Raw genomic sequence first — 24,065 nt, forward strand, 5'->3', positions numbered from 1 at the left:
TACTTCCTCTCCCTGAGGCTCAGTTTCCACATCTGTAAGATGGGACAGACCCCACTATGGGGCGTCTGGGAACATTTAATGGGATTCCTGGGGCAAATGGGTGAAAGGGCGGGAAATCAGACGCAGTCTACCCCTGGGTGGGGTGAGAGGTGGAAGAAGTGGGGAGGGGGTTTTAGGTAGGGGGAGCCCCCACTCTCGCGCAGCCGGCAGCCTCCAGCAGGCAGGGGCGCATGCGCAGAGCAGCCCCGCGGCCCCTTTATAAGCGCTGAAGCGGCTCTGGGGCGAGCGGAGCGCAGGGCGCAGGGGCTGGACCCGGCGCGAGCAAGCCGAGCCGGAGCGTCCTTTGTGCCGCGCGACCGCCCCGGGATGCGTCCGAGCTAGGAGTCAGGTGGGGGGGGTCCGTCGTGGGGAGGGGGCCGCGTTGGGTGAGAGGGCCTCGTGATTAGAGACAGAGCACGAGATTGGGGAGGGGGCCTGGGATCAGAGAGAAGCCCCCAGAACAGGGAGGGGGGCTATGAGGGGGGAGGGGAGACCCAGGTTGGGGAGAGAACGCAAACTGGGAGGGCGCTTGGAAATGTCAGGGGGACTTGGATTTGGGGGTCAGTCCCCGGGTTGTCCGGGGGGAATGCGGAGACAATCCCAAGGTGGGGAGGGGGCCGGGCTGGAGGTGGGTCTCAGAATTGGGGAGGGGGCACTGGGAACCAAGGCTAAGGGAGGGCACCCAGACTTTAGAGAGAAGAAGGGGACACCCAGATGTTATATGGGGGGCTCCAGAACTGGGCATCCCGGTGTCTGAGCTGAGACACCCCAGGATTTTAAGTGGGGATTCCCAATTTGCCAATGAACGGAGGAATCCAGGCTGGACTGCAGCGGGGAGGGGGGCCCTCCAGATTAGCCTGAGTCCGATGGAAGCGGGTCTTCCCTGAGTGTGAACGGCATGGGAAAGGGGCGCCTTACAGTCTCCCTCTCCTTTTGGCCCAGTTCCTGTCACCACGTCCTGATTCAGGGAGGAGGCTCTGGGGGGCTCCCTCCCAAGGTGGTCCCTGTTGTTCCCTCAGATCTGGAGTTAGGGTGGTGTCCCTTCTCCCAGGGAGCAGACTGGGTCTCCCAGGTGAATGCTGCGTGTGAGTCCCCCAAAGCCCCCAGTTAGGATCCCCAGGACTCCTGAGGGGCACCCAGTCCGAGGAGGGGGGCCGCTCCCAGCACCTCCACATCTGACCGTATCCTCACAGGGAGACACAGACTCTCGCCTCACCCCTTCAGTTCGTTCTGCCCACATAGACGCTTGTGGAAGTCCTGGCTTGGTTTGGGGGCACAGGCACTAGGAAGTAGGGGGCTGGGACCCCAAGCCCAGCCTAGGCAGTAGCGACCCCCATTTCTGTGCACGGGGCTTTGTTCCTCTCAGCAGCATTAATGGGAGACAGCCAGGATGAAGAGAGGGTTGGCGCTGGGCCCCAGCAGGGGACGTGGGGGAAGGGCAGAGAGGGAGGGGTGGGCAGATCGTGGGACCTCAGAATCCAGCAGCTTCGCTGGCTCATGGACATTCTCAAATGGAAGGTGCCCCCGCCCCAGGAGGTGGGGGCTTTGTGTGTGTGTATGTGTGTCTACCCCATGCTGAGAGAGGTTGTGTGCCCATGGAGGGTCTGGGGTCCCCTTTGAGTCTGATGCGACTGAGATTGTGTCTTTGTCAGGAAACTTATGCCGGGGGCCACATCACCAGGTGGCAAAATGATGTGTGCCCACCAGTCACCAAGGCCACATTTATCCAGCCTGGTCTGTGCCAGGGGCTGGCAGCACCATGTGTGAGTGTGTGTGAGGAACTGTGTCTGACGGTATGGCCTCATCGTGGGGTTTATGTAGAGAGCCTGAGACTGTGGGTGTGTGTCTTTGTGCAGAAGACGTGCTGCCTGCCTTGTAAGTGCCCATATTGTCTCTCTTTGTTAATGTCACTGTGAATCCGAGTGTGCGCGTGTGTCTCCCAAGCTCTGAGTCTGGGGTGTGTGGCTGCATGTACAGAAAGGGGGTCCTCTCCATGTGATTGGCATTGTGGACCCTGAGCATAGGGGTGTGAGATATGGTCTGTGTGCAGAGTTGGGGACTACTGGGGGAGACGTTGGGGTTCAGGTCCCCAAGGGGCAGCCCAAGATGGTTTACTGAGACTGGCTTCTGTTCTCCTCTGAGGAGTTCCACGATCATGCCCATGCACATAAATATGCCCGGACTCCAAGGCTAGAAACACACACATGTGCTCACGGCCCCTGCGGAGGGGCATTTGGACCCACACATCCAGAGACCACAGTGGGTCTCCTAAGCTCCACGCAGTGCACGGAGCTGCTGCAGACCCATGCACACATCCACACATCACAGGGCACAAGTTCACATCCTTGCCTGGACACAGCATCCCAACGTGCACCTAGGCACACACAAAAACGCCCGCTGGCAAACTCACCCACATTCAGTCCCCGCTAAGACTGGAGGTGGGTATGAGGGAGGGATGGACACACACACACACACACACACACACACACACACACACACACCCTCCTTCCGGGCCGCCCCTCCTCCAAGGCCTCACAGGCCCCTGTTTGCATATGCATGAGATTCGTGAATTATTCATGAGGGGACGAGCCCCAGACAGCTGTGTAAATGCTCACCTCTGGCTGCTCTGGGGAGGAAGTATTTTAAGAGAAGGGGTGTGGGTGTGTGAGGGTACAAGTGGAGGGAACAGAGTGCATCTGGGAGGGCATGTGTGCACGTGGGAGGGTGCCCCCGAAACTGTCACGGTGTTGGATCACCGTTGTACATTTGCTTGTGTACATGAGGCTTTGTATACAAAAAGCTGATTTTTAATTTGACATTTCTAGCACTTCACAAGTCTTAGCTTGTTCCATCCTCACCATAACCCTATGAGGTACATGCTGGGCGATCCCCATTTTACAGGTGGGGAAACTGAGGCATAGAGGATGAAGCAGCATGTCTAGGGTCATAGAATGTATGGAAAGTAGAGGCAGAACTTTTTTTTTTTTTTAACATAATCTCTACGCCCGATGTGGGGCTTGAACTCATGACCCCAAGATCAAGAGTTACATGCTCCTCCAACTGAGCCAGCCAGGCTGTAGACTGCTTTTAAGCGTGTGTGTGTGTGTGTGTGTGTGTGTGTGTGTGTATTCTCTGAACTCTCCCCCTCCTAAGGCCCTCTTGGGGCAAGTGCAGCCCAGAATCCTGCCCCACCCTCTAATACCTTGCCAGGCCTTGAACAGCCATCAGGCGACCCCACACTTATTCAAGGTTCCAAGGTGGAGAAATGATGACAGCCTGGAATGGAGACAGAAATTGCTGAGGGTTACGGGTTGGTAGTTGGGGGCACCATCGCAGGGTCTGGACTCTGTCCTGCTGTGCAGCCCCAGGCAAACGACTAGCCGTCTCTGGGCCGGAGGTGTTGCCAGAGGAAGGCAAGGAGACCAAGTGAGCAGTGTCCCCGCATTTCCTCCCCAGCGTTCAGCACCACGGATAGGTCCCTGGCTGGCCTCCCAGTAGGGCCTCTGGGAGCTGGGAAAGGGCGCTGGGAATGGGACCAGCTGTCCTCCACACCTCCTGTTCTGGCTCTATCTACACTCCCCTTCTCAGAGCTATTCTTTTATTGGGGTAATGGTGCAAGACTTGGGTTTATAGAGGATGCTCTAACTTGCCATCTGTCCCCACTTCCTGAGCCCCAATGAGGGGAGTGGTACAGAGGGCTGGGAGACACTGGGGAGGGACTACCTCCCCAGGGTTTCTGGTCTCTGGAAGAATGTGAAGCCTGGGAGTGTCCCGGTACCGGGATTGGGTCTTACTTATAGTTGGCACTCAATAACTGTCCATTTTATGCCTGAATGCCACAACCCCTAGAGAAGGCTGGACCCACAACTGGAGTCTCTCTGTGGACCTAGAAGGCAGCTTCACTAGGCAGGAAGAGGGTGGGGTGGGCAGGGGTGAGGCCCCTTCTTCTAGCTGGGACTTGGCAGCTTCTCAAAAATCCCAGAAACCAAGAATAGAATCTTGGCGACAACCAAATCCTGGAATTGAAGCTGAGAATCGTGTCAGTCAGCAAACCCAGATTAAAGGCTGGCTTGGAGGCCAGCCTACTGCCAGGACTGGGGACCCCAGGCAGACTGGGGCTGCCTGCTGCCCTCTAGGAGACCCCAGTCTTATGGGCGAGGCCAACCTGAAAAATGGGATTTTGATCTTGGCTGTGTAAAGGTCAATAATAAGAATAACAACAGCTCAGGGGAGCCTGGCTGGCTCAATTGGAAGAGCATGTGGCTCTTGATCTCGCGGTCATGAGTTCGAGTCCCACATTGGGTGTAGAGATCATTTAAATAAATAATTTTTTAAATAATAATAACAAAAGCTCAGATTTACTCCTTCATGCCAAGCAGTTCTAGGCATTTTATGTTTATTTATTTTTAAAGATCTTATTTATTTATTTGACAGAGAAAGATAGCGAGCGCACAAGCAGGGGGAGCGGCAGGGAGAGGGAAAAGCAGGCTCCCCTTGGAGCAGGGAACCTGATTCAGGGCTTCATGCCAGGACCCTGGGATCATGACCTGAGCCGAAGGCAGATGCTTCACCGACTGAGGCACCCAGATGCCCCAGTTCTAGGCATTTTATATGTATTGACTGTATTTACGTATCTATTCTTTCCAACTACTTGATGTTATCCCTTATCTAACCTACAAAGAAACCAAGGCACAGAGAAGCTAATCTACTTTCTCCAGGTCACACAGCAAGGAACAGGCAGAGAGACAACCTCAGGTCTGATTCACTCCAGCACCCATGCTTCCGACTGTGAGACTTGACTGTTGGGATTCTGAAGTCAGCTGGTCCTGGGTTTAGATCCTGGATCAGACCTTGCTTGCTGACTGTGTGACCTTGAGTCACACAATAGCCTCTCTGAGCCCCGGTTTCCAGATCTGTAGAGTGGGGGGACTTGGTCCTTCCACACTGACTCTCTGGGAAGGTTATACTCACTTCTATTCTCCCTCTCTCTCCATCTTGTTCCAGGTCCAGGATGGGGGCCATGTCTGTCTGGGCCTCGGGCCTCCTGATGTTCCAGATGCTGCTGTTTGTGGCTGGGGAACAGAGTGAGTTGGCTAATGGGGTGGGAGAGGTTGGGTTCTGGGATGCTGACAAGATGGGGAAGCTTTTTAACTCTAGAGCCTTCTCCTGCTGGCTCTCTGGCTTGGTCTGGAGAACAAAATGAGAATAGATGAAAAAGGTCTTTGAACAGTCAAAAGCGAACAAGACACCTGAGAGGTTATTTTTAGTCATTGCCAGCGGAGGCTGGAGGTTCCTGCCTCTCACTGTTTTGCTGAGATGAGCTAAAGAGAGGGGGGAAAAATGAGAATAGTGCAGAGATTGATTAGTGATGTCTGCCATGGGTGGGGCAATGGAAATAAGGTATGTGTGACCCTCCTTGGCATCTCCCCAGTGGTGGTTAAAAGCCCAGGTATTAGAAATGCTTCCTGATTTGCTCTGTGGTCTTAGGAAAATACAATGATGTGTCTGAGATTCAGTTTCCTCAACTCCCCCAAAACATGATGAGATATGGCTACCTCTGCCTATGGTTAGGAAAATCAAAAGAGCTGATTGCTATGTATAAAGTGTCCATTATATAGAAGGTACTCCACAAACACAAACATTTCCCTTCTAATGGCTGTCTCTTACTTAGCTTTTGGGGAAACTGTGACTCAGAGAAGGACTGTGACTTTCCCATGGCCACACAGTGAGTCAGTGACAGAGTCAAACCCTTGGCCGTCAAGATCTGGATTTTGAGTGGAGGCAGAACTCTGAAGGGATCTGACCCTATTACTCATCTTTTGCTCACAGATTGGGGTGCACGTCACAGATCCATTGACTGCGTTATGATGTTGTAGGCAACCTACCCTCTCTGGCTTCAGTCTCCCTACCTGTAAAGGGAGGGAAATAGCAGTCTCTACTGGTCCTTGTCTTTGAGTCAGGTCCTCTTTCCACATTCTCCACTCCAGGCACACAGGACGCCACTGCTGCTGCCTCCGCCACCATCGACAAGGGGCTCCACATGCAGAAGGTGGGGTCCGGGTTGGTTCGGGCCGCGCTGGCAGAGCTGGTAGCCCTGCCCTGTCTCTTCACCCTGCGGCCATGGCCAGGTGCAGCCCGAGAAGCCCCTCGGATCAAGTGGACCAAGGTGCGGACTGCATCAGGCCAGCGGCAGGACTTGCCCATCCTGGTGGCCAAGGACAATGTGGTTCGAGTGGCCAAGGGCTGGCAGGGACGCGTGTCACTGCCCGCCTACCCCCGGCATCGGGCCAACGCGACACTGCTACTGGGACCACTGAGGGCCAGCGACTCTGGGCTCTACCGCTGCCAGGTGGTGAGGGGCATCGAGGATGAGCAAGACCTGGTGCCCCTGGAGGTGACAGGTCAGTTGAGGCCAGGGGAGAGAACAAGGCTGGGAGGGGGTGGGGCTGAGCCTGCAGCTCACCCACAGAAGGTCACCTTAGAGATCACTCCCAGAACAATGATTCTTTTCGATTTTTCTGATAAAGTCCCAAAGAAAGTCTCGTCCAGCACTACCCTTTCTATAACACTTCTCTCTTAGCTAAGAGAGAGCAGCTTCTGGTTCGGTTTCTTGTGGACCACGGTATTTTATAGGCTTTTATAACTTTAAGTCCCTTTCATGGTTACCTACTTTCACATAAGACAGAGGATATTGACTTTCTATTTAAAATAGGAATACAAATTTCCTTTTACAATAAATTTATATTTTTAATACAATAAAATAAATTTATGTTTTAAAGAGTGAGGTTTTCTCTTTAAAGTCAATTGAAAAAATATATTAATAAAATATATTAAGTAAATATAACGGTCCTCAAATACCGGTTTAACCAACTCCTGTATTAAATTCCTTCTGTTGAAATATCCAGTGTTTCCTTTTTCCTAACTGATCAAGGTGAACAAAACAAAACAAAAATTTTTTTTTGATGATTAAAGCAAAGTCCTAGAACAGGGTAAGGCACGGTAGGTGCGCAAAAGGTAATTGACATAGGACTCAGTGAATGATTGTTGTGTGGAAAATAGCCTGTGGATTCTAGCTGGGAAGTTGCTTTCCTTTAACCTTTGTTGGCCATGGGCAAGTCCCTGCACCCCCAGTCTTCCCCCATCCAAGTGTCTCACTGCGTATTTTATGGGGTCAGCCACCTATCCCTTTTCTAAGGCTTTCCTGCTCAAAACTGATAAAGCTTGAATAAGACTGGTAAACGATGAAGGAAGTAAATCCCACCTCCGGGCTTGTTCAATTGATTCATTCGATTAAACATTTATTGAGCACCTACCATATGCTAGTCTGGTGCTGGGAATATAATCATAACTGAGATGCAGCTGTTGCCTTCCAGGAGCTCGGATAAAATAGAATAAAATGTTTCATTCCTTTGTCTTGCTCAGACATTTCTTTCATCCCTAAATAAGAATTGCAGTCACAGTGAGCCCATTGTCGGTGTTTCACATCCTGACTTGCATGTCACCTCCTCTAGGAAGTCTTCCATGACTCCATTTCCGGGCTGGGCAAGAAACACTTGATCTCCCATTGTCACCTGTGCTTCCCCGATCAATGCATGTACTTAATCTTTCTCTCTCTCTCTTTTTAAGGTTTTATTTTTAAGTAATTTCCACACCCAGTGAGGGGCTTGAACTCACAACCTCCAGGTTGAGTTGCATGCTCAACCAACTGAGCCAGCCAGGTGCCCCAGCATGCACTTATTTCTTAAAAGGCAGAATCTCTCTCACTCTCCATGCCTCCTGTCACCTCCAGGACCTAAACCTGGGCATGGAGAGTGCTATATTTGGAGTTAGATCATCCCGGGTATGAATTTTGGCTGTGCCTCATACTGGCTGTGTGGAACTGGACATGTCCCTCAACCTCTCTTAGCCTTAGTTTTCTCCTCTGGAAATGGGGATAATCATAGTGTTGTTATAAGATTTCAATGAGATCCTGTTTATAAATGCTTTTTACATGGTAAACATTTGACAGATTGGAGCCCTTTATGGTCATTGTTATCAGTTCCCTTATCTAAAAATGGAGGCATATCAGTCTGGCATGGCACAGGGCAACATAGGGGGGCAGGTCTATTGTTATCAAACTGGGAGAAGAGGCATTCTGCAAGAGGGAGGTCTGTTCTTGAAGATCCTGGCATAAATCAGCCCCTATCCTGGATGTTCCCCCACAGGTGTTGTGTTCCACTACCGGGCAGCTCAGGATCGCTATGCACTGACGTTCGCAGAGGCCCAGGAGGCCTGCCGTCTCAGCTCCGCCACCATCGCAGCCCCACGGCACCTGCAGGCTGCCTTTGAAGATGGCTTTGACAACTGTGATGCTGGGTGGCTCTCTGACCGCACTGTTCGGTGAGGGGGTACACAGGGTGCAGACATGGAGACCTAGCCCCTGGGGAAAGATGGTCATCGGGGGCCCCAGGTGCACACATTTGAGAGGGACCCCCTCCTTGTCTTGTCAGGTATCCTATCACCCAGTCCCGTCCTGGTTGTTATGGCGACCGTAGCAGCCTTCCAGGGGTGAGGAGCTATGGGAGGCGCGATCCACGGGAACTCTACGATGTGTATTGCTTTGCCCGTGAGCTGGGGGGTAAGTCTGGGGCTGGCAGGACACTCCCACCCCACTTCCCTGAGCCCCAGTTACCTCCCCAATCCCCATGCCTCCCTAAGTCCTTGCCTAGCTCTCCTAAGTCCCATCCCTCTCTAAACCTGCAGCCAGTATCTGGGCTCACCCTTCTCTGAGCTTTCCTTCCCTCCCGGAGCCCCTCTCCTTCCCTGTGCCCTTTCCCTCTAAGACCCCGTCCCTTCTCTGAGCCTCTCCCCTTCCCTGGCCCCTCTCCCTCTTCCTACCCTCCTCTTCCTCTCTGAGCCCCTCTCGCCAAGCCCCTCCGTTTCTCTGAAGCCCAACACACTGAAGGGCCTGAGTTACCTTATTTGTAAAAAGAAGCTGAGGCCCTCCTCTTAGCACTGCGTGAGAGGTAAAGACTTCGACGGCACCGGATGAGCACAGCTGTGGCTGTCGCCGCCTGGTTTAGCCACCACCCAAACCCGGCCAGGCAGGGGTTTCGAGGGGGTCCCCCTTCTCGGGCTCCGGGGGAGGATCCCCCAGGCCCTCGTGACGTTCGCCCGCGCCTTTCCGCAGGCGAGGTCTTCTATGTGGGCCCGGCCCGCCGCCTGACACTGGCCGGCGCGCGCGCCCAGTGCCGCCGCCAGGGTGCCGCGCTAGCCTCGGTGGGACAGCTGCACTTGGCCTGGCACGAGGGCCTGGACCAGTGCGACCCGGGCTGGCTGGCTGACGGCAGCGTGCGCTACCCTATTCAGACGCCGCGCGGGCGCTGCGGGGGCCCAGCCCCGGGCGTGCGCACAGTCTACCGTTTCGCCAACCGCACCGGCTTCCCGGCGCCCGGAGAGCGTTTCGATGCCTACTGCTTCCGAGGTGCGTGTAAGGGCAAGCCCCGAAGTTACACACCCTGGTCAAGGCCACGCCCCTGGGAATTTTGGTTTCTAGTGGAGGCGGAGCCCAGAGGGAGGAGAGACCCTTGGAAACAAGGTCTGCGATAAGCCACGCCCTCGGGTGAAGGCCACGCCCCTGATGCTGGCCTTTCCCTAGGAGCCCCGCCCTGGGGGTAGGATCGCGGCCGGAGAAGCCAAGCTCTGGCGGGGGAGTTCTGTTTAAGGGGTGGGCTATATCTCATGAGGTCTCTGAATGATACGCTCCTGGGTGGAGCATATTTTAGCCGGAGGCTTGTGCACAAGTATCCCCTGGGGAAGAAGTGCTACCTTGATTTGCCCTGGCCCCTGGTCAAGGCCACACCTCCAGGGACTAACATGACCCTGGTCCTTGGAGTGGGACCAAAGCTTCAGAAGCTGCAAACCTGACTCCAAGGACGTAAGTCTAATGTGCAAGGGGGAAAAATATCCCTTTGTAGGGAGGCAACGCTCATTAGGAGCTTCCTCTCCCTAGGGGATGAGTCCCCCCCCCCCCCCAGGTTTGATATGCTCCCATAATTGGCCACTGCCTGAGCTTTACCCAGGAGCCAAGTTGTCTCTTGACCCCTTACTATGACAGTTGACTGACCTTGACAGTGGGCCCTAGCCCGAACAGTGGGAGTGATAACTTCGCACCTCCCTCTCTCAGTCTGGGGGATCCCAGAAATCACCCAGAAGTTTCAGACAGAGGGGCACAGAGAGACAAGGATACAGAAGGTGTATATCTTGTGCCGCAGCATGCTGGAGTGGGGGTAGACTTCAGGTAGAACTTCCCAGCTAGCCCCTGGACCTGACACAACCTTTTCGGCTTTCTCTCACAGCTCATCACCCTACACCACATCAACATGGAGACCCAGAGACCCCCTCATCTGGGGACGAGGGGGAGATTCTGTCAGCAGAAGGGCCCCCAGCCCAAGAACTGGAGCCCGGCACTGGGGAGGAGATGGTCACCCCCGCCTTCCAGGAGCCTCTAGTGTCCAGTGGGGAGGAAGAGCCTCTGATCTTGGCAGAGAAGCAGGAGTCTCAGGAGACCCCCAGCCCTCCCCCTGGAGGCTTCACGCTAGCCTCAAGGCCCTCCCTGGAGGCTGAAGAGGTGTGGCTGAGCACAGCGGGCCCCAGCCCTAGCACTGCAGCGGGCACCCACACGGAGGTGACTCCAACTGGCCCCATACCCAGGAGGAGGGGACGCTTTAAAGGGTTGAATGGGCGCCACTTCCAGCAGCAGGAACCCCAGCAAGGCCTGGAGATGGGGCTTGAGGCTGGCACCCAGCCCCCGACCCCAGAGGCTGCTGGGAATCACGTGGAGCCTCCACTGGCCACCGGAGCCACAGATGCCTCAGGGAATAGCCGGAGCCAAAGCCCCTGGGCCGTGCTAACCAATGAGGTGGATGTGCCTGAAGCTGGTGAGTGGGGTCCGGGGGGAGGTGGGACCTGCCTGGGGGTCTCAGGGGGATGCGGGAAGAGGCTCCAAATCCCAGCTGGGTCCCCAGGCCTCACCAAGCCTCAGAAGCCCCCTCTTCCTTGGGCCTGGAGCCCAGGGGACTGAACAGAAGGAACTGCTGAGAGATAACTTGAATTACCCTTGTTGATACTGTTGCAGGTTCCCCTGGTGGCAGGAGCCCCCCAGAGCCCTGGCTGTGGCCCCCAACCGCGGTCCCACCTAGCATCCCAGGCCCCAGCAGGGTCCTTGGCCTGAAACTAGAGGAAGCCAAGGGCCCCAGTGTGAGGCCAGCCACCCCTGACCTGCCTGGGTCCCCCTCAGAGGCCACTGTCCTGGCACCCAGCCCCTCAGAGGGCCCCAGCCCTGCCTCCGGGGAGGGATCCCCCATGGTCTCTTCCCCAGACCTCCCTGTCGTGGCCATGCTTCGTGCCCCGAAACTGTGGCTACATCCACACCCTTCGCCCCTCCCCACGCAGGCCGAGAGGGTCAAGGGGGATAGTGAGGCCATGGCCGCTGGCTCACCCTCTCCTGCCTCAGAGACTGAGACTGTCCCCCAGGACCCTGTCCATCCAGAGGTGCATTCCCTGTCCTTCTCCTCAGTCCCAACAGGACAGAGTAGAGAGGCCACATCTCCAACAGTCAGCAGCCACAGAGCAGGAGGTCCAGTAGCTTCTTTGCAGACAGCCACAGACATGCAAGCTGGAGCCAGTCCTAACTCTCCCAGGGCAGACTTTGGAGAAATTGGGGGCACCAGCCCTATGGGGCTCAGCAAAGCTGAGCTCCCCGGATCCAGCCCACAAGCTTCTGTGAACGGGAATGTGGCAGAAGATTTCACCCCCACTGAGACAGCTACTGAGCCCACAGGAGTGAGAGACATCTCGGGGTCTGAGTCTGGGGTCTTCAGCACAGCGGAAAGCCCCAGTTCCAGCTCTCAGGCCACCATGGACGAGGGACAGGGCACGTGGCCCTCACTGCACAGTGAGGGGCTGGACTCCCACCCCTCATCTGCACCCTCGGGGGGCCCCAGGGTCTTCTTGATTTCTGGGGTCACCCCGAGTTTGGAGCCTTGGGCTGCTCTAAATGGAGAAGCTATGTTGGGGCCCACAGATTCCACAGCCACACTGGACCCCAGTGATGCTGGTGGGATCTGGGAACCTGGATCCCACGTGGTTGAGGGAGCCGAAAGCCCCGCCTTGAGCCCTCAAGTGGCTGTGGATTCAAGCATGGCGATGTCCCTCTTGCCCCTGGACCAGGGGGACAAGGTTGGGGTCCTGGCCATGTCCACAATGACCTCCTCAAGCTCCCAACCCCATCCAGAGCCGGAGGGCCAGACGGTGACCCCAGGAACACTGGGAGCCTTGGCCCCATCACATGACAGCAGCACCCCGGGGGAGCCTCTTTTTCCTTCTTGGACACCGACGGCAGCCAGCGTGGACAGCGTGGACAAGCCTGCTTCAGTTTCCTCAGGAGAGCCTACAGTGCCGGGGGACTCCCCCAGCACCCCTCCTCCTGCCTCTCTGGGCCCAGAGGAGTTTGAGCTGGAGGTCCTGGCAGGGAGCCCAGGTGTGGAGAGCTTCTGGGAGGAGGCAGCGAGTGGAGAAGAGCTGACCCTGCCAGGGACCCCTGCAAATGGGAGCGCAGAGGAGGGTGAGTTCAAAGCTTGTGACCTCATCCAGCCCACTGTGGTCAGGGCTTGGGGACAAAGGGCTGGGGAGCCCAGAGCTGGGAGGAAGGGTTATTCACGGGGCCCGGGAAGGTTTCTAGCAGGGGATGATGTTGGAGGTGGGAGCTCCTTAGGCAGAGGTGAATTGCAGAAAAGGTGTTCCTGGAAGAGGCACCAGCTGGGCAAAGGCCGGGAGGTGAAGTTGCACCTCTGTTTTGATGCACAGGGAATAAGGGGGGAATCATGAGGCGTTGGATGGAGTTAGAGCTGGGGAATGAGTCCAGTCAACAAATCATGCTTACGTTCACGCTGAGCCAGACGGTGCTGCGAGATACTGGGGTCTGGCCTTCCCTGATGCCTCGGTCTGGGAAGACAGAGCTGGACGCAGACACCCCCAGGTGGGGCTGGAGGGAGGAGGTGTGGCAGGAAGGGTTTTTGTTCAAGTGGGAATTGCCAAGTGGAATTCAGTGGTGCGGATCGTGGGGGGCCCTGAGCCACAGGGAAAGTGGGCAGGAGGGGTGGGCATCACCCCCATCTTATAGAGAGCAAAATAAGGCTTAGGGAAGTATGACTGCCTCCTAGTCAGCGGCCAGACTGCAGAGCCCCAGTCTGTGGAAGCCTTAACCGCTCTGTGTCCAGTGGAGTCCAGAGAAAGCCGAGTGCCCGGCTCTCCTGGGGCCAGGTCTGCCCGCCAGCTCAGCCTGCAAATGCTGGCTTTTTTTTTTTTTTTGGTCAATTGAACTTTAAAAAAAAAAAAGAAGCAGCAGCTAATTAAAAGACACTTTTTCTGAGTTGCAAAACACTCTCATTAACACAATTGGTTTTACACTTGCTCCTTTTTTTGAAGGCAAAGTGTGGCGGTGCTGCAAATAGCCGGTGCAGGGTTTCATCTCCCCCCCTCTGTCACCTCTGGGCTGTGTCCAGGACTCATCCTCTTTTCCCAGTGCCCAGGAGGCAAGCGGACTCTGGGCAGGGGCGCAAGCATGAATAAAGCGTGATGCCTACTGGTGCCTGCTGCATGCCTGGCTTGCTCTGAGCTCCTTCCTGGATTCAACTTGGTTAATCCTTATAATGTCCACGTGGAACAAATTCTAGCAAGATCCTTACTTTACAGATGGAGAAACTGAGGCACAGGGAAGTCAGGTGACTTCAGCAGCATCATGCAGCCGAGAAGGGTAAATGATAAGATTTGAATCCAGGCCATCTGACAACAGTGTGTCTCGAACACTAGGTCGTACAGTGCTTATTTCATTGGTATCAGAAACAAACACCCGAGGTCTTGGGGAAGGGGTGAGCTCACCCAGAGAAGGAGCGGAGAAGAGACTGGTGGTGGGGCGTGAGCGGGGGGATGGAGGCTCAGAGCCAAAGGAGCTAGAGAAGGGGGTGGTCAAAGAGGCAGGAGGGCAAACCATGGATAGGGGTGCTAAGGAAAGTGCTTTGGGTGGAGCCCCCAAGACCACAGCTGCGTCTGTCTTGGACTCCGCTGGGTTCTTGGCTCCAGACTGAAGCCAGCGGCAGCCTGGGTGGAAGGAGGCAGTCAGCGCTGGGGGAGACCCAAGCGCCTACCCACCCGCCCGCTTGTAGCAGAAATGCTAATGAAGCCAAAAATAAACGTAGCACCAGTGAGCGACTGAGTCACCGCCAGCCCGTGGGTAGGTGTCGGCAGCTCAGGGCACCTGGTGGGGCTCACGCGTCCCAGAGCCAGGCAGCCCCATGCGTGTGCGCACACGTGCTGGGGTGGTACCAGGGATGGATACAGCCAGCCACAGGCCCCTCTGGCCATCCATGGGCCCCTCTGGCCGTCCACGGGGGCGCATGCCATCACGCCGCGGACAGGCGCCAGCCACTACAGAAGAGCCAGCAGCTACCTCCATTCAGTTAACAAGCAATTATTGAGTGCCTGCTGTGTTTCAGTCCCCATCTGGACACCAAGTCCCTTGTCCCCTGGAAGCTGACATTTTAGGGTGACATTCTAGAACTTTCCCAATGATGGAAATGTTCCGGAGTTATGCTGTCTCATATGGGAGCAACCAGCCACGTGTGGTGACTGAGTCCTTGAAATGTGGTTCGTGTGACTGAGAAACTGCGTTTTTACTTTTATTCCATTTTAAATTAAACTTAAATAACTATATGTGGCTGCCATGTGGAACATCACTGCTCTGGGGGAAGGCACAGGCAAGTAACGATGATCCTAGTAAACAAGCAAATTATATTGGAGGTGAGAAAGTGATATGGGCAAAAGAGAAAAGTAAAGCAAAGGGTGGGGGATGCCAGGGGGAGTTTTCTAGTTGTGGAAGGGGGCGGGGTCAGAAAGGCCTCTCTAACTAGATGAAATTTGAGCAAGCCGGAAGGAGGTGAGGGAAGAGCCACGCAGAGATCTAGGGGAAGAGCATTCCAGGCCCAGAGGCAGAGCCGTGCCTGGCATGTAGTAGGAACAGCAAGGCCAGTGTGGCTGGAACAGAAGGAGCCAGAGGAAGAGAGGAGGAGGTAAGGCAGGGAGATGTTGGGAAAAGTCACACAGGGCCCTGTGGGCTGCAGTGAGGACTCTGGCTTTTCCTCTGAGGGTAATGGGGAGCCATGGAGGGATCTAGGCAGAGGAGGCATGTGACCTGACTCAGGTTAACATAGGCTATCTCTGGCAGCTACGGGGAGAACAGCCGGTGGCGGGTGACAGCAGAGATCAGACCAGGGAGGAAGCAACTGCTTATTACCGTCTCAGTTTCTTGTGAGGCCCTGCACCAGGCAAAAACAGAAACAAATTCTAGGTTATAGGGGCCAGAGAGAGGGCCTTAAACTGGGCTTCCAGAGCCTTGGAGGCCAGTCTTGGTTCTTGTACTGTTCTGCTGTGTGACTTTAAGCCAGGCCCTGGTCTTCTCTGGGTAATGGTTCTAGTGTCTGCAGTGGAAGATGGAATGCTGCCTTGACAAGGGATAGTGGTCGGCCTGGGATGGGATGAGAGTTCTTGCTCTGCCCCTCCCAGGCCCCAGGGTGGAGACCACCCACCAAGGCATCTGGGCCTCAGAGAGGCTGAAGGGAGAATCATTTGCCTCCAGGGAAACCCAGCTGATGGGGGGGGGGGGGTGGTGGGGGAGGGAGACAAGGATAGTATTTCTCAATGCTCCCTGAGTGTCTAGTCCTTACCGAGCAATGCTGAGACCGCTCAAGATGCCTCAGGTTGATATAGATGTGGCATTGTGGTCGGGACTGGGAGAGGGATGAATTGTTTTTATTTCTATTTTGTAGATGAAGCAACTGAAATTCAGAGAAGTAATTTGTCCAAGGTCCCTAGTGAGTGGCAGAGCCAGGGACTGAACTAACTTCTCTGATTCCAGAGCCCATGGTTATAACTACTATAATCCACCACCTCTCTATACTATAACCACTGAGGTTGCATCAAAAAAGATCGAGCCACCAGAATGAGGGAGGTGATGATTCCCACTATTGCTAGTGCTGCTCATACCCCACTTGGGACCTTATGTCCACCTCTGTGCTCCAAACTGCGAGAAGTACAATGACCATCAGGGCATGTCCAGAAGAGAGGGACAAGTCAGGGAGGCACTTACACCCACGTTCCAGGAGACTTCCAAAAAGAAGCTTCAGGAAGCCCATTCCAGTTCAGGCAGTGTGTGTAAGCAGAGTGCTTGTGCAAGAGAGGCTCTGGGCAGTTCCTGGGGGGAGTAAGCTCTTCATCACAGGAGCGTGCAGGAGGAATTGGTAGCTGTCTATTGGAAGTTATAGAGGGGTTTCCACAGAGAGGGTTTTGGGGAGTCTTAGGTCTGGATTCTGGGAAGGCAGACAACATGGTGGCCTGCCTCCTCTCCACACTGCCTGTCCATTCTGCAGCCCTCTTGGATCCGTGCGAGAACAACCCTTGCCTGCATGGGGGCACTTGTAAAGCCAACGGCACCATGTACGGCTGTAGCTGTGACCAGGGCTTCACCGGGGAGAACTGTGAGATTGGTGAGTGCCCCAGACTCAGGCCCGGAACCTAGACTTGCTTGAATCCGAGCCCTGAGGTCTACCCCAGCGGACATCCCCATGAGGACTCAGGGATGAGTCACAAGGCTGGCTTCAGATGCTCCCTTCTCCCCCCGCCCTCTCCTTGGGTCCAGTAAATCAGCCCCAGTGAGCTGAACCAGCACCAAACAGCTGAACTCTTGTCCTGGGGACCAACGACCCCAGAGCTCAACACAGGAAATATGACAAATTATGAAATCTTAACAATAAATATAAACGATACCAGTCTCGAGCTCTGCACATTACCTCATTGACTTCACAACCACACTACTAATTATAGAATTATAACAATAAACATAAGCGATGTAATTTCTTGAGCTCCTCCACTGACTCTCCCTTATAACCACCCTGAAAAGGTGCTATTTTTATCACCACTTTGCCAAGGTTAAAATGAGCCCAGGGAGGGGAGTGACTTGCCCAAGTCATACGGATCTCAGGCCCTGTCTACACAGAAGTTGTTAGGGGAGCTCAGATATCTAGCTCCACCTGCAAACAGTGCCCTGCCTCTGCGCATGTCCTTGCAAACGCGCTGGAACTCGGTTTCCCTCAGTTCCACATTCCGAAAAGACCCTCCATCTTGGACATTCTGCGAGTCTGTTTGCCAGAGTGTAACCTCCACTGTTCGGAAGTCCAACGGAACATGCCTCGCACCCTGGCTCTTGGGCGGCCCCATGGCATCTGCTCTCATTAATGCTAATTCATGTTAATCATGTGAGGTTCCACTCCCTTGACCTCCAGAGTCGTTGGGCCATCTGTGCAGACCACGGTGGCTTCACTCGGGGCCAGGATGGATGGTAGGATCATGACCTCACCCTCTACCTGGCTCCTTGTGGGGACCGGGAGGCGAGGGGTGGCTGACCTCTGACTCAGTCCCACCCCTCCAGATATTGATGACTGCGTCTCCAGCCCCTGTGAGAACGGAGGCACCTGCATCGATGAGGTCAACACGTTCGTCTGCCTTTGCCTCCCCAGCTACGGGGGCAGCCTCTGCGAGAAAGGTGAGTCTCTACCAAGACCCCGGAAATAGTACCAGGAGTGGGGTTGGTTGCTGGGCCGCACATGCCCTTCCCATGCTTCAGTCTCCGTCTCTGTTTCTATGGCCATGGGTTGAACGGATGGCAAATTGTTGTTTTGGGATAAAACTCATATAACATAGAATTAACCTTGGGGTGTACAATTCAGTGACGTTCGGAACATTCACGATGTTGTGCGATCACCACCTCGAGTCATGTCCAAGACATTTTCGTCACCGCGATAGGTTGTCCCGTATCCATGAGCAGTCACTCCCCATCCTCCTCCCTCAGCCCCTGGCAGCCACTAATCCACTTTCTGTCTATGGATTTACCTGTTCTGGACGTTTCATATACATGGAATCCTGCCCCGCGCGTCATTTTGCGTCTGCCTTCTTTCACTCAGCGTGATGTTTTCAAGGTTTATCTACGTTGTTGTGCGAATGAGTCCGTGCCGCGTTTCTTTTTATGGCTGAGTCACACTCCTCTGTAGGGACTGACCGCGTTCTCTTGATCTGTTCATCACTTGGTGGGTATTTGGGATTTTCCCCCTTGTGGTTAATGTGAGCAGTGCTGCTGTGAACATTCACGTATAAGTTTTTGTTTGGACACCAGTTTCTCGCCCGCCCCATTCTTTTTGGTCATACGTGGCTGAAGTGGGGTGGGTCACACGGCAATTCTGTGTTGAACGTTTGGAGGAACTGCTAGACTGTTTCCCACAGCGGCTGCACCATTTCACATTCCCACTGGCAATGTACAAGGGTTTCAGTTTCGCCACATCCTCGCCAACCCTTGTAAAATTATTTTCCTTTTTAATTTTTTTAAATTTTAGCCATCCTAGTGGGTGTGAGGTGGTGTCCCCTGGTGGTTCTGTTTTGTTTCCGAATGACTAATGATGTTGAGCATCTTTTCATGTGTTTATTGGCCATTTGTATATCTCTTTGGGAGAAATGTCTATCCGAGCCTTTTACCAGGAGAGAAATTTTAGGCCACACTGAGATCCATTTCCTGAGTTCCCAGGGCCACACCGAGGGTGCAGCCAGATCAGAGAAGGAGACATCAGAGTTGGGATGAGAGGAGTGGGTGTAATGATCTCTAGTTGAATGTCTTCCTGCAACAGAGAAAGAATTGCATATGGGAGGGGAGAGATGACTGGGTTGCGGGGGGGGGGGGGGCAGAGCCTCTGGGGGATGGGGACAGAAAGAGGGGTGATCTGTCCCCACAGTGACCTCAGGTTTGGCCCTCTCTCTGGTGCATTGGCTGTGCTCATGGCCAGCAGGGTGGGGCTTGGCCCAAGGCCAATATCCCTCACACTCTCATCCCACCTCCCAGACACGGAGGGCTGTGACCACGGCTGGCACAAGTTCCAAGGCCACTGCTACCGCTACTTCGCCCATCGACGGGCATGGGAGGATGCCGAGAGGGACTGCCGCCGCCGGGCTGGCCACCTGACCAGCATCCACTCACCTGAGGAACACAGCTTCATTAACAGTAGGGACTCTGGGGTGGGCAGGGTGGCCCTTGCAGTCCCTTTGCCAGGGCATCCCCCTAGGGTCCTGAAGACACTACCTTTCTGACCCGTGGTCGTTAATGCAAGCCCTGACTCCTTTAATTCACGTGTCCGTTTATCCACTCGTTATTTCATCTATTCATTTCATTCACTCATTCACCAAATATTTACTGAGGATGTACCAGGCACCATCCCAGGCGTGGGGACACAGCAGTGAGTGAGACACAGATTGCCCCGTCCTCAGGCACTGACATTCTTGTGGGGGCTATAGGCAAACAAGGAAATATCTAATTAAATAAGTCTATACTATAATTTACCTGGTCCTAAGCGCACAAACAACAAACAAAACAGAGCCAGGGGAAACAGGGCAATGAAGAGGCATCTGTGATGTGGGGGATGAAATGAGGATGGAGCTCTGCAGAAATCTAGAAAAAGAGAGTTGCATCAATTAAAATTAAATCTGGCGTTTATTGATTTATTAATTATCCCCGTGCCATTTGCTCATCCATCCAATTATTCACATTTCCCCCATCCCATCCCTTGTTAATTCCTCCATTTGTTAATTCCCTGGTTCCCTCCTTGTTGTTGTTGTTGTTGTTGTTATTTTCTCCTCAATGTAATCGAACACATGCTTATCCTCGATGACACTCTGTGACTAATGTCCTCATTCGGTCACCTGCCTGTCCTGTCCAGCCCCGTCTGCTGGCTCTCCTATCCCTGACACTCCTTTTCTGCAAAGATCTGACGCGTCTCTGTTTATTCCTTCCTCTGGCTGTTTGTTTAAGCCACAAATCGTGGCAAGACTGGAGCCTAATTCCAGTCTTTTTCATGCCTCCCCCACCCTCCCACTCTCATCTGCATAGGCAGCGAGGGGAGCAAGGGCCTCCAGCCCACACAGAGGCTGGGGGAAGGGCTGGGGTCCTCCCTTCCCACACCTTCCACCACTCCTCCAGCCCACATCCGAGGCTGGGGGAGGGGTGGGCACCCAGGCCTCAGGATGCCCCACCTCGCAGGCTTTGGGCGTGAAAACACGTGGATCGGCCTGAATGACAGGATCGTGGAGAGGGATTTCCAGTGGACGGACAACACAGGGCTGGTGAGTGGCAGGAGCCAGGCTTGCGTCTCCCTAGAACAGTGGGACGGGTATGAGCCACGTGGGCTCTGTGCTCTGGCCTGACTTTATCCTCTTGTGCAAATCCACCATAGGTCCTTGTGGCTCTGAGATACTGGAGTTGGCAAAGGAGCTTCATTCAGCAAAGCCCCAGATCACCCTTGACTTCCCAGCCCTGTAAACACCTGGTCCACCCAGTGGCTGAAGTTATAAACCTAGGACTAGGGCCTGACGCCTCTTCTTGCTCACGGCCCTGCCCTCCAGCTGTGGACTCTAAGATATTCCCATCACCCTACAGTCTCCCTTAGCACTCACTGGGACCCCTGCAGCAGCCCCCCAACCACCTCCCCCCCCCACACACTTCCTACCTATACTCCTGCCCCTCCACCTGGCAGCCAGGGGAACTTTTTAAAAAATTGTGGTGAAATTCACATAACATAACATGTTAATACGTAACATAAAATGAATCATTTTGAAGTTTTTTTTTTAAGTTTTTATTTAAGTCATCTCTACACCCAACGTGGGCTTGAACTCACAACCCCAAGATCAAAAGTCTCATGCTCTACCGACTGAGCCACCCGGACGCCCCTAAAGTTTTCTTTTTTACATTTTTTATTGAAGTCCTCTCCACACCCAACACAGGGCTCAAACTCACGACTCCGAGAGCACCGAGAGCAAGGGTCAAATGCTCTTCTGACTGAACCAGCCAGGCGCCCCCAAAATTAATCATTTCAAAGTGTATAATTCAGTGGCATTTAGTACCTTCACAGTGTTGTACGACTGTCACCTTGGTCTAGTTCCAGAATATTTTCATCACCCCAAACGGAAAACCTATATACATGCGGACCTTCTAAAAATCATACATCAGATGAGGATTCTCCTTGCTTCAAATCCTCTCAGACTCTCTATTGTTCCCAAGATAAAAGTCCAGCCCTTCCTGCTGTAGAAAACAGTCTGGCGGTCCCTTAAAAAGTTAAAGTCACACAGGATTGCCACATGACCCAGAAACTTCGCTCCTAGGTAGATACCCCAAGGAGGTGAAAGCAGGTACTCAAACAGATGTTTGTACCCTCATGTCCACAGCACTCCTATTCACAACAGCCAAGCGGTGGAAACAACCCAACTGTCCATCAGCAGATGAATGGGTGGACAAAATGTGGTCCATCCCTACAATCAACACTATTCAGATACAAAGCTGATATGTGCTACAATGTGGATGCAACTTGGACACATTGTGCTCAATGAAACAAGCCAGACATAAAAGGCCACATATTGTATGATGTAGGATTCCATTTACATGAAATATCCAAAATAGCCAAATTCGTTGAGACAGAACACAGATCAGTGGTTGCCTGGAGCTTGAGGCAAGGCCGAATGAGGTGTGATTTCCAATAGGGACAGAGTTTTTGTCTGAAGGGATAAGAAAGTACTGGGGGTAGACAGTGGCGATAGTTGTACAACGTTGTGAATCGTATTAATGCCAATGAACTGAACACTCAAAAATGGTTAAAATGGTAAATTTTATGCCTCAGTTAAAAAGAATCTATCCCCTCTACTGCAGGAACTGGCCCTTGGCCACCCATTGCCCACACCCCCCAACTCCATCTAGCAGCTCCGGCCCCACTGGCCTCCGTTCTGTTCTTCAAACAGGATAAGCCCTGTCCTGCCTCTGGGCCTTTGCACTAGCTATTCCCTCTGCTTGGAATTCTGTTCCCTGCCTGCATCATTTCTATCCTTGAGTCTTCAGCTATCCCCTTGCCTCCCCAGGGAGTCCCTCCAGGACCTTTGTTCAACTATTTATTTAACAGTGACCCATGTGGAAAACAGACTGTCAGGGAGAAAGGAAGGTGGTAGGAGGGCCAAGGAAGAGGGCACTACCGCCTCGCAGCCAAAGGAAGGGTGGCTCCGAGTGCCATGGGGACCACCGTCAGGCTGAATGGTGCCCGTTGTGTAGATGGTTGAGTCCTTAAATTTGAGTGGTCTGGCCAGGGTAGTCCTGCGCTAGGCAGTGACAGAGCCTGAGCCCCCCCGCCCCGCTCCCCATTCCTGCAGCAATATGAGAACTGGCGGGAGAACCAGCCTGACAATTTCTTCGCGGGCGGGGAGGACTGTGTGGTGATGGTTGCACACGAGAGCGGGCGCTGGAACGACGTTCCTTGCAACTACAACCTCCCCTACGTCTGTAAGAAGGGAACAGGTATGCTCCTTCTCTCCCACCACTTCCCTCCTGCCTCTCATACTCACTGGTTCCTTGTTTTATGTAAGTTTCTAAATGTAAGTCAGCCCTGCCCAGTTTTCACTACAGCACTGGGTGAGAGTGCCTGTTTTTTCCCACTTTTGCCAATTCTTTGTGTTCTCAAACTTTCTGTCTTTGTTCATCTAAGTGGGGAAAAATAGTATCTACTTGTTATGGTCGTTTGCGTGTCTTTAAGGATGAGAATAACCAACTATTCATATGTCCATAAGCTATTTGTAGCTGTTTATTTTCCTGGGACCTGCTAGTTATTTCCTTTGCATAACTTTCTACAGGCTTGTTGGTCTTATTGATTCGTAAGAGCTCTTCACATATTAAGAGAACACTTACAAGCATTCTCATGTCCACCTTTCTCTGATGCTTTTCTTTATTCTTACTTATGTTTCTTTGCCAGTTTTCACGTCCTGTCTTCTTTTCATTTGCTTAGATTTATTCTTCTGTCCCACCTCCTTCATTGCCATCATGCGTAAGAATTGAGGAGGGTGGGAAGTGTCCGGGAGGTTTCTACCCCTAAGGAGCTCCTGGTTTGGATAGAGGAGATAGACACGGTCACATCTAACCACACAAGGTCACAGCTGGGCACAAGGCAGGACCTGCTGAGGGGTGTATTATTCCCCAAAAGAGAGGAAACCAGTTCAGCCCCAGATGTGGCCACTTCCCTAACTGGTGGCCCCTCTGTCTCCAGTGCTGTGTGGTCCCCCTCCGGCAGTGCAGAACGCCTCACCCATTGGTGCTCGCAAGGCCAAGTATAATGTCCATGCCACTGTACGGTACCAGTGTGATGAGGGATTTACCCAGCACCATGTGGCCATCATCCGATGCCGGAGCAATGGCAAGTGGGACCAGCCCCAAATCGTCTGCACCAAACGTAAGTGGCTGTCCTCAGACACCCCACCACAGGTTTCCAGCTATTTGTAGTCTCCAGTTAAAACATCTTATTACTACACACGTTGATCTGGCTAGATGTCTGCCCGATGATACAGCCTTGTAGAGAAGTGAGAACTTACCAGCCTGCCTGGTGTTTCCTTCATTTCTCCTTCCTCCGAAAAAGCCCACTGCATCAGGCCACCCGCCTCTCACCACTTTTGCCACTTCCTTGTCCTCCCTCATCTCCCTGCAGCCAGACGGTCCCATCGGATGCGGCGACACCATCACCACCACCAGCACCATCACCAGCATCACCACCACAAATCACACAAGGAGCGCAGAAAACACAAGAAACACCCAGTGGAGGACTGGGAGAAGGACGAAGGGAATTTCTGCTGAAGAACGAGGCAAAAGGAAGCACAACCCCCTTCCCACACCTTCTCTGGAGACTTCACCTGGGGAGACAGAGCCCAGAGAAAAACAAGAGGGTCTGGAAGCCCCTGAGCCCCAAACTACATCCCCCATCCATAACCCTTTGTAAAAAGCTCCTCTCTTCTCTTTCTTATATACACAAGGTCCTCTTGGCAGGCATAGCCAGGTGTCTGAAAAGTCAGTTCTAGTCAGGCTGAACTTTGGG

The 24,065-nt window shown here is 53.6% G+C and overlaps 1 protein-coding gene across 1 annotated transcript; it reads left to right on the forward strand.

Moving 5' to 3' along the window:
- Positions 1–359: 359 nt before the first annotated feature.
- Positions 360–23,827, forward strand: NCAN (neurocan). Its single transcript, XM_026500599.3, has 16 exons — positions 360–388; positions 5,044–5,123; positions 6,027–6,440; positions 8,244–8,418; positions 8,529–8,656; positions 9,209–9,502; positions 10,377–10,958; positions 11,156–11,641; positions 11,702–12,643; positions 16,503–16,619; positions 17,561–17,674; positions 19,019–19,177; positions 20,210–20,292; positions 22,360–22,504; positions 23,247–23,429; positions 23,682–23,827. Exons 2-16 carry the CDS (start codon positions 5,051–5,053, stop codon positions 23,825–23,827), a joined length of 4,041 nt encoding a protein of 1,346 aa, XP_026356384.2. The 5' UTR covers positions 360–388; positions 5,044–5,050.
- The last annotated feature ends 238 nt before the right edge of the window (positions 23,828–24,065 follow it).

The sequence above is a fragment of the Ursus arctos genome, unplaced genomic scaffold (assembly GCF_023065955.2).
Source record: "Ursus arctos isolate Adak ecotype North America unplaced genomic scaffold, UrsArc2.0 scaffold_14, whole genome shotgun sequence".
Lineage (NCBI taxonomy): Eukaryota > Metazoa > Chordata > Mammalia > Carnivora > Ursidae > Ursus > Ursus arctos.